Source organism: Vespula pensylvanica, chromosome 17 (genome assembly GCF_014466175.1).
Source record: "Vespula pensylvanica isolate Volc-1 chromosome 17, ASM1446617v1, whole genome shotgun sequence".
Classification (NCBI taxonomy): domain Eukaryota; kingdom Metazoa; phylum Arthropoda; class Insecta; order Hymenoptera; family Vespidae; genus Vespula; species Vespula pensylvanica.
Genome location: NC_057701.1, coordinates 1,544,465 through 1,554,921, shown reverse-complemented (window position 1 = coordinate 1,554,921; position 10,457 = coordinate 1,544,465). Strand labels below are relative to the sequence as shown.

General features: G+C 29.5%; 1 protein-coding gene across 1 annotated transcript; it reads right to left on the bottom strand.

Moving 5' to 3' along the window:
• Positions 1 to 3,344: 3,344 nt before the first annotated feature.
• LOC122635146 lies at positions 3,345 to 7,387 on the bottom strand. Its single transcript, XM_043825003.1, has 4 exons — positions 7,312 to 7,387; positions 6,918 to 7,121; positions 5,747 to 6,044; positions 3,345 to 3,756 (listed from the first exon to the last, which is right to left on the bottom strand). The coding sequence occupies exons 1-4, from the start codon at positions 7,344 to 7,346 to the stop codon at positions 3,448 to 3,450; spliced, it is 846 nt and encodes a 281-aa protein (XP_043680938.1). The 5' UTR covers positions 7,347 to 7,387; the 3' UTR covers positions 3,345 to 3,447.
• Positions 7,388 to 10,457: the final 3,070 nt, after the last annotated feature.

Here is a 10,457-nt window from a genome sequence, read left to right as displayed (position 1 = left end):
CCGAATGAATATAAATTATTGATTTTTTCATCATTAAACGACGTCCGAATGTACTAAAAGAAGCCAAAGAAAATGTATAACTTTTTTTGTTATTACCTCCGTTCTGCATCGTCGATGAAGCATAGTGCAGTCATCGTGAACACACTTTAGCCATTATGTATTTTCATTGTTAGTCGATGCCAAAGCTTATACATAGATGTACATAGGTACATACGTGTAACCAACGCGTTTCGAGTTCTCGTTTAATTGATCCACCCGTAATCTGGGACGAAAGCTTTTCATCCCTTTCTTCCAACCCCCGATCCTTCACACATTCCCGCACTTTCAACAGAAAATTATACAGGGTGGACCGAAAGTGTTACCACATGGTTTTAAATATCTCAATTACTCTTCTTCTTTTTTTTTCTCTATTTTTCTTTCTCGAGACTCTTTTTGAGCTGTTCCTTTTTTGTTCCGTTCTCTTTTTTTCTTTTTTGATTGACATCGTAAAACTATAACGCGAAATCTAATTACGAGATTAAAAAGTTTCGAGAAATACAGCAAACAATTCATTTTTTCAAATAAAATCAACGATTTTATGAAATAAATCAAAAAAAAAAAAAAAAAAAAAAAGAAAAGAAAAAAAAATATTGAAATAGAATCAACCAACGAACGTCGAACGGACCCGATCAAAATACTAAATAACCAAAAGCGGAAAGTCAAACCAAAAAAAAAAGGAATAGAAAAAAAAGAAACAAAAATAAAATATGAATACAAAAAGGAAGGAAGGTACACAAAAAAATATACATATATACATTGCTTTTGCCACAACGTCACGCTACAATAAAAGATATACGTAGATATAATATCCATCTTTTATTAATAAAATGAAATGTGTGATAGTCGTACGTCAGGTTTGCCGTTCGAGCCTATCTAAAAAACTTTTCAACCACCGTGTATCACGACGGCATGGTCATTGAATAATACAAAGCAAGTAGTCAATGAAAAAGAAAGAAAGAAAAAAAAACAGAAAAAAGAAAGAAAGGTACACGAAAAAAAAATTGTTTTTACAATGGAACCCAATAACACATAAATACATATAGATATGTATATATATATATATATCTTTCATTAATAAAAAAAAACGTGTTAAACGTGTAGTCGTCCATTAGGGGTTCGTTAGTCCAGTAGTCACAAACTATTAAAGTCAGATTTTACATAGCCGTAATGTGATAATAATGATTATGTGTGCCTGATTCTTCGTATTCTTTTATTTTTTAATCCCATAAACGAACGAAGAAATAAAAAAAAAAAAAAAAAAAAGAAAAAAAAATGTGCAAGTTGATATAGATTATGATCCTTAGACTTCGTACTTGTCGTCTTCGTTCGTATATAAAGGCCAAATTCATGATTGCAATGTGAAGAAAGTTCAACAAGGACAATGTGGATGAAAGCTTTCCCTTCGTTCTCCGATTCAAGTATATTTTCTATTTCGAAAAGGGTACATACCTCTGAGCGTGTACATACATATATCTGAGTAACATAAAGTAAGAAGAAAGAAAGAAAGAGAGCGAGAAAGAGAGAGAGGAAGAGTGAGAGAGAAAAGAAGAAAGGCTTTCTCAGTATACATATAAGAGAAAGAGAGAGATAGAGAAAGGGTCGACCGATCATCCTCTTCTTTTTTCCTCTCTCTCTCTCTCTCTCTCTCTCTCTCTCTCTCTCTCTCTCTCTCTCTCTCTCTCTCTCTCTGCCTCTGTCTCTGTCTCTGTTCTTCTCTCCTTCTCTCTCAAACGCGAGTATCGTCGAAGAAAGCTTGAAGCTTGCATTATGGATATCTCGACATTATCGTAATGCTGAGAGTTTCAATAGACCGCACTCCATTTTATATAAAATGATCCTTTGAAATAAGAAGATTAAAAAAGAAAAAAAAAAAAAAAGAAAAAAGAAAGAAAGGTGGAAGAAGAGTAAAAAGAAAAAGCAATACAAAAAATAAAAGGAAGAAAGTAACAAACAAAAAAGAAGATGAAAGGAGATTTAAAAAAAAAATAAGGAAAAATGTAATAAAGCGACGATGACAACGACGACGACTACGACGTCGTCGGTGGTACAACGAATTGTCTCTTTGAATTATTAATTTTTCTTTTCCACTTGAATCCTTTTTCATTTTTTTGCCGTGTTTTCTCTTAAAGAGATCTTTCATTAACCCAATCCACCTTGCCTTGCGAAAGAAGTTTAAATATATAAATTATTACAAACTTTTCGGGGGAAAGAAAGAAAAGAAAAAAGAAAGGGAACTAAAGAAAAAAGAATAAATGTAATAAGCAGCTTAAAAAGTTTGATATTTTAATCCTCTCCACGAGGAGAAGAGAATTTCGATCGTTAATTCGAAATCAGCTGATCGACTTGTATACTTCTCTTTCGATCAAGACACGACCGATCGTCCCCATGTCCGACGTATTTTCCATTTAGATCTTTGTGTACCTAAGATTAATTGGATCCTGTTAACTATATATATTTTCGTCTTCCTGACAATATGAGAGAGAAAGAGAGAGAGAGAGATATATATATATATATATATATATATAAAGAGGATGAGAGAGGATAAGAGAGGATAAGACAAAGACTGGATGAGACAGCGATGTCTTAACGTGTTAAAGAGATTAATCTTTTGAACGAAACTTCTACAAGAACTTCTTGATAAATCGAGCTAACATCTTGTTATTATTCTCTTCAATTCTTTTCTTTTATAATCGATATAAAATTTAAGAAGAAAAAGAAAAAAGAAAACAAAAATAAGAAAATATGCATATCATATGATTTCTATCTATATATGTATCCGTCTATATATAGTTTTTTTTTTTTTTTTCATGTCGATCGGTATCTTGTTCTTATTTATTTATTTTTTCTTTCGTTTGTATATAAAATTAAAAAAAAAAAAAGAAAAAAGAAAAGAATAAAGAAATATCTTTTTAATTGGATTAAGAAGAATATCTGTAATATTTCTTTTTCTTCTTTATAAGTTCATATCTTTGAATCTTTGTGTTTTTAATAAAAATTTGTATATATATATATATATATATATATATATATATATATATATACACACACACACACACAATATATCTATCGTGTTTGCGCGTTGATTAATTTTACTTTATATAAAGTAATATTAAAGAAGAAGAAAAAACTGATATTGCATCAACATCGTAACAAATAATTCTCTATATTTTCTTTATATTTGTTTAATAATATCCTTAAGAAAATGAAAAAAAAATAAATAAATAAATGCATATACTTTATAAAAGATTAAATAATAATTGAAAGACAAAGGATCGTCTTATTCTTTTTTCTATTTCTTTTTTTTTGTTTTTCTTTGTATTTCAAATTTTTCTCCACTCTTTTCCATTTATAATATTATACTTGTTATAGATAAGACACACAAAAGAAAATTTCTATATGTTAACGATACTAACTCATAGTTTTCAATATCATAGCGTAAGAAATCGCATTATACATGGAATCGCAAAAGAATTTCAGATTGATAACAGCAAAGGTACCCACAGCGATTTGCATTGGTTTTTGAGCCCTTTGAATGATGAAAATACCATCTTTGTTGGCTCTAATGTTATCAGATTTCCAACAATTGGTATCGATCGCTTTGCTAACGCTTAAGCTTGCACTATAAATCATTTCCCCGCTATAACAATTGATAAATAACACTGGGATCATTGCCATCAATACGACGATCATTTTCATCAAGGTCAATCTGTTTTCTACCTGAAAAAGAAATATCGTTATAATTGTTTTCCTTTCATTTCTATATTCTTTTTTTTTTCTTTTTCTTTTTCTTCCTCTTTTTTTCGTATTCTTTTATTTTCTTTACTTTCTTTTTGTTTCTTTTTTCTTTTCTTTTTTTTTTTTTTTCTTTGTCTTTCAATATTCGTACGAGCCAAGAGAGTTCTCTAATTAAGAAAGAGAACGAGAGCACAATGACTAATCCCGTTTTCTCGTTCGACCCATACCGTGATCCCGTCTAATCTCTTTCGTAATTAGTCGATTGGCTTATACCCTGCCTCTACGAGCACCATTAATTGATTCTAGGAGCCAGTTGAGCTTTCAGCTTTCAGCTTTCAACTATTGAGCTTTCGTCTATTCTTCGAGTATAGTTTTTTATGTTATACCCATTATTTTTTCTGTATTATTTTTCTGTATTATTTTTCTATATTATCATTACTGTATTATTATTACATTCTGATCTTACGATTATTAAGTCTCGCATCATTCTACTATCAATAAAAAATAATTTTTTTCAACCACCTTCTACGGCTCTTCTTAATGTTAATACTTGCAAAATATTTCCGTGTATTATGTATTATCTTTTAATCCTACAAATCACATGTCATTTTGATTATTAATTGAATATTATTTTTCATTAACTATTAATGTTATTATTTTGTAATTAAATAATTTTACGTACATTCATAGCCAGTGTTTTATAATAATAATAATAATAATTATTATTATTATTATTATTATTATAATTATTGCTATTATCTATAAATGTGTATTCGTTAGTTGAAGAAGAGTTCGACAAATAATTTGTCAGACCCTTCTTGATAAATACGTCAGAATGTTGTACGCTTTAATAATTTAATGAAATTCGTTCTGACGAAATCACATCGATCATAAACCTTTTTGGCCAGCTTATAAGCAACCTGGGCACAACCCACAAGTTTATACGTGACCGATTAAACGGGAACAATCTCGGACGACTTAGAGAACCATTTGAAACTTGATGATCAATCAAGATCGTAAAGTAGGAAGAAAATAACGAGCCTTAAGGAAGTTAAGAACGTGTATATGAAACGTACTGTGTCTACTAACGCAAGAAAATTTGTTACCACACGCGTGTGTTGTATTTATAGGTGTGTGTCTGTATGTGTACTGAGAATCGCTCAATAATTCTTCTCTCCCTCCCTCTCTCTCTCTCTCTCTCTCTCTCTCCCTCTCTCTCTCTTTCGCTCGTTAGTCTCTAGAGTACATTCGATTATTTTTCGAGGAGGATAATTAATATAACTGGATCATTAATCGTTTTGAAATATGCATTTTCTACGATTGTATGATCGATGATAAAAGGAATTAAAAAAAAAAAAAAAGGAAAAAGAATTGATTAATTGATTTGAAAAAAAAAAAAAAAAAGAAAAGAAAGAAATAATCGATTTTTGTTCGCGACAGAGATAATCTAAATCGATGATTGCCTTGATACAATATGAACGTTTACGAAATCATCGAGTTGATTTTTAAAAAGAATCAATTTTTTGTTACGCAGCCATAAAGATAAATTATAATACGACGTATGACGAGTTCGAATCTTTAAACGCGAGTTTAAAAGAATATCGAATTAACTCCATTATTAGAAAGATCAAGTTCTTCAACAGATACGCAAAAGAAAAAAAAAAAGAAAAAAAAGAAAGAGAAAAAGAAAAAACAAAAATTTTTCAATCATAACATAATTATCTCTAATCGCTCGATGAAAATTCCACGTATATGCACGACATGCACGCATTTAAAAAAAAAAAAAACGATTAAACGAGTAATTATATTCTGCTTAAAATAATGATCCTACAGTGGTCTCTCTCTTTCTCTTTCTCTCTCCCTCTCTTAATTGATAAACGCATACCGACGAATTAATGGAATTAGCAGCTTGAGATAGAAAAGAAAAAGGAAAAAAAGAGGGGAAAAAATAAAAGAAAGAAGAAAAACATACGGTAAAGAAGACATAGCACGCTAAACAGATCGTCATCGAGCAGATGCAATTCTGACCGAATACCATAACTGACAAGGCTCGGCATACTATCTCTCCATAATTTAGGGACGAGATGTGTTGGTTAATGACATCCCTCAGGCTGCATTCATCGTCTCCATATTGTTGCAACAAGATGGCTGTTCTATGCAAGTCGTTGCATAACTGGCAGACGAAGAGTATTAGTACCACGTCGCAGGCCAATGTATTCGTGACTGCTAATAAGGTCAACATAATCTCGCTGACATATATCAGCTGATACCTTCGAAATGTAACGTTAAAAATTATTTCTTCGATTCTAATTTTCTTATTTTCTTTTGCTTGTTTCTCTTTTTGTTCTTTCTCTTTTTCTATTTATATCGTATAGTTATATTTAATTCGATTATCTCCTTATACGTTCCATCTATTCTATTTAATATTTATTTATTTATTTATTTATTTATTTATTTATTTACTTATTTTCTATATTTTTTATTTCTAATTAAGTTAGTTCTTGTTTTAATTTGTTCTATTTAATATGGATATCGAATATTATAGTGCGAGCTAGATAATAGAAAACACGATCAAATATAAAAATGAAAGAATAAAGAATGATATAGCAAGGGATTGTTTGTAAATCTTGTTTCTTACAAACCGTCTTTGGCTTTGTTCCATTTTGAAGCTTTAATTTTCGAATTGAACTTTCGCTCGAGAGAATTTTGTGACAAGAGTTGACAATGCTCTACTAAACTCGTCGAATGGCAACTCGACAATACATCAAAGTCCAAAACTCGATACAAAAGGATATCGAACAATGGAACATGTGTTGGATCTAATCGAAGTCTTTATAGACTTCCTTTCTAGTTTCTAATGCTACAGTTTAAAATACCGTAAATGTTTTAATTAAGAAATTTTTATATTTTTCTCACGAAAGTTTTTTAATATTTTCGCTTTCGATTAAATCTTCCTTGCTTTTTAAAATTTTATGTGACCTTATATTACGAAAAAAGTACGAGCAACAAAAAAAAAAAGAAAAAAGAAAGAAAAGAGAAGTACACGTCGTAAAAGTTATTGAACGAGCAATATTAAAATTTGATTATGATTATCGAAAATCAAATAGAAATCTTTTCCGGTTATTACGATTAAAAATACATACCAGGGATCTTGAAAGAAAATTGAAGGAAAATTTCCTTGAAAAGGTAAACTTCTTGCTGATAGATACAACGGTGATATTATATAAGTGATAGTTAATATAACATAAACAGCTGTGAGAAATTTCGTTGCCATTTCTCGTCTGGCTAACCAATAATCAACCATCTTTCCTCTTTTCATTTTCACCAATAATATTAATATAGTATCTCTGTGTATATATATATATATATATATATATATATAAAAGAAAAAAAAAGAAAAGAAAATTAAAACGAAAATTAAAAACAAAAGGTATTTATCCATTTAAAATTTTTCGTATCGTAGCAATTATGTCATTATACATTCATATTAACCGAATAAATTTAATTAGAAAAAAAATAATTAAAATGAGAACGAACCTTTTCAAATTAAATGACAAACATTTGGATAACATCAATGACCATCCAACGACATTAACCGAAGATCTGTCCGTTGATTTCCACGAACAAATATAAATGAATGAAAAGAAAAATTATTAAGTATCACGATATGAGATTAGATAAGATAAAGGATTTTAATTAATCTTAAAAACGAAAGAAAGTCAGTAGCTTCTAAATAAAAAGAAAACTCATTATGAGTTATACTGTGTGTGTGTGTGTGTGTGTGTGTGTATTCTTCTATTTGTTGCTACGAAATGATTGCTACGAGTATTTGAAAAAAAATTCACTTATTGGTATTAAGTTCTACATAATGTTCAATTCTCGATAAATCAATAGCACTTACTCTATAAAAACAATAGTATCACCGACAAGAGTAATTTGTGCAAATATTACAAAACTCGTACCAAGAAAAATAAAAAACACTGCGATATATCCCTTCAATCGAGATAACGTGTAATTATATAAATTTTCACTGGGCCAAAAGCCAAAAGTTCGAAGAACGTATTTATTTGGCTTTAAAATTTCTTCGACTTCCATCATATCACTTTTTATTATTATTGTTATCTTTTATTATTATCGTTATTATTATCGTGCACGTTCGTAGGATCTAACAAAACTGACTCTAACTCAATTCCCGTTTTCTTTTCTTTTCTCTTCAGCTCATTTTAAATTCTTTTTGAACCGTCCATGAAAAAGAAATGAAAAGGGAAAAGAAGCGGAAAAAGAAACAAAAAATACAAGACAAAGAAAGTAGAAAATTTTTATATCGTTCCTCCTTAATAATCGATATAACAATCGAGTATACGTTATATTTATTTGATCTATTATCACGAACGATGATTACAAGGAAGAAAGTTAATCTTCTTTTTTTTTTTATAAATCATTTGGATACAGTAAGTATGTGTCTATATATCACAATATGAAAGAAATAAAGTTAAGTGTTTCCAGTACATAATGTAGAGGTATCTTTACATAGAACGTAATAATTCGTACGAATTCTCATTTGATATTCCGTAGGGACAGATGAAACACTTCCGTTTCCTTTTTATCACAACCTATGTTTGTTTGCCGCTTTTGAATTTTTTAGAGAAGGAAACGTAGGGGAAAAGAAAAAAAAAAAGAAAAAGAATATGAGTACGAATTTTCCACCATCGGTATAAACAGAATTTAAGATTAGAAGGAGAACGATGAAGAATTTTTCTCTGAAATGTCTGAATGATAAATGTAACATAAAATATAAAAAGAAATTAAAAGGTGGGAAAGAACGATACGTTTTATCAATTATTTCCTTAATTATTAAAACCACGAATCTTTACGGAATACATTCTTTTTTTTTTTTTTTTTTTTTTTCTTTTACTCAATGAATCACGCGTAACGAACAAAAACGATGCGAGAAGTGATACTGTATGATCAATTACGAATCGTTTGCGAAAATTATTTTCTCGATGAGAATTGTAAGTATTTTTTAATATTTATTTATACGCTTGTGTTGCGTCGATTTAATATTATTTAACTTTCGTTTTCCTTTCCCCCTTTTATAGAAGTATAAATAATATAATTTACTTACAATGACTTTTTACTTCCCTATTTTCTTTTCTTTTCTTTTCTTCCATTTTTCAAATAAGAAATTTTTCAAATACAAACCAGAAAAATAATAGTTCAATACACAAGACGTATATAATTAATTCATAATTGTTCCTCTTAACGAAGGATCGACAAGGGGTGCACCTTTTCATGAATTTACGAGTGTACCTATCAAATTTCCTAACGAACGAGGCACAAAGAAAAAAAAAAACAAACAAAAAGAAAAGAAAAAGAACAAAAAATATTGCGGAAGAGAGGGGGAAAAATATGGGAAGCTTCTCGACCATTCGCGTTGCTCCGGTTTCACCTCTTTCGTTTCTTTTTTCCACATATTCAGCCGTGCGGATACATGAATGTAAAGGGTGGGTGAATGAGAAAGAGAAAAAGAATATATATATATATATAGTCATACATATATATACATAATCCCTCTTGACCCTCTCCCATATCCCTTGAAGCGAATTCACTCTTGTTTACTTTTCACTACTGCGGAAATCTGACACACGCGATTCGTGTTGTTGTAAATTCAAAAAGAGAGAGAGAGAGAGAGAAATGTGATTATAAATAATAATTGTAAGTAATCGTAATGCATTCGTTTTCCTTTTCCTTTTTCTTTCGTAAAGAAAAAGCATGAGATGGATGGAAAAATAGAAAAAAAAAAAAAAGTGGACGCAATGAAAAAACAACTCGACAACACGGAGTCATATCGTTGTGTCGTCGCAACATTTTTTTGTCGGATGACTTTCTTTTCTTCTTTTTCTTTTTTTTTTTTTTCTTTCTTCGTTTCTTTTCAAAATTACAATCGTACGAACAAGTTGGAAAAACTTATGGAAATATATTGTAGAATTGTTGATAATTATTAACGCATGATGTAAGCATTAAATATGAAGCATTTGAAAGTTATATTAAAATGTAACATCATACATATATATACATATATATATATATATATATATATATATCGGATTATTGCGATCATTGATAGATTTTGAACTGAAGATCTGTTTATAGATGATCGCAAATAATTCGTCACGTTTCTAGTCTCTTTTCTTTTCTTTTTTCTTTTTTTTTTTTTTTTCTTTTTAAAAGGAGAAAAGAAAATGAAAAAAAGCTGAGAGTAGAAGAATAGAAACGAAGTCTTGAAAATCGTCGAAAAGATCGATGAGATATAGAGTAAGATGAAAGAAAAAAAAAAAAAAAAAGAAAGAGAAAGAAAAAGATAGAGAAGACTGTAAGATGAAATATGACGAAGTAAAGTTAGCGAGTTTCTCGAAAGATTTATTACAGTATTCCTCATGAATTTTTGTCTGACACGAAAACGTGACGATTTTCACAAGAATCGTCCCATTCATTTTTAATCGTGAAATTTGTTTTTCGTTACTTCTTCTTCTTCTTCTATTTCCTTCTTTTTTATTATTTTTTTTTTTTTCCTTTTCCTTTCTTTTTCTCTTGAAGAGAGATCTCACGAGTCGATTATCCCTAGGGAGATTTTTATTTCGTTCGATTATAAAATTAATAATAAATGTAAACTCATTTCTCAC

Excerpts from the sequence above, each read along its gene's own strand:
- LOC122635146 (XM_043825003.1), bottom strand. The coding sequence starts at position 7,346 with ATGTTATCCAAATGTTTGTCATTTAATTTGAAAAG. Across the intron at positions 6,045-6,917 it reads ATTTTCTTTCAAGATCCCTG|GTATCAGCTGATATATGTCA; the intron begins GTATGTATTTTT and ends TACATTTCGAAG. Across the intron at positions 3,757-5,746 it reads CGTGCTATGTCTTCTTTACC|GTAGAAAACAGATTGACCTT; the intron begins GTATGTTTTTCT and ends TTTCTTTTTCAG.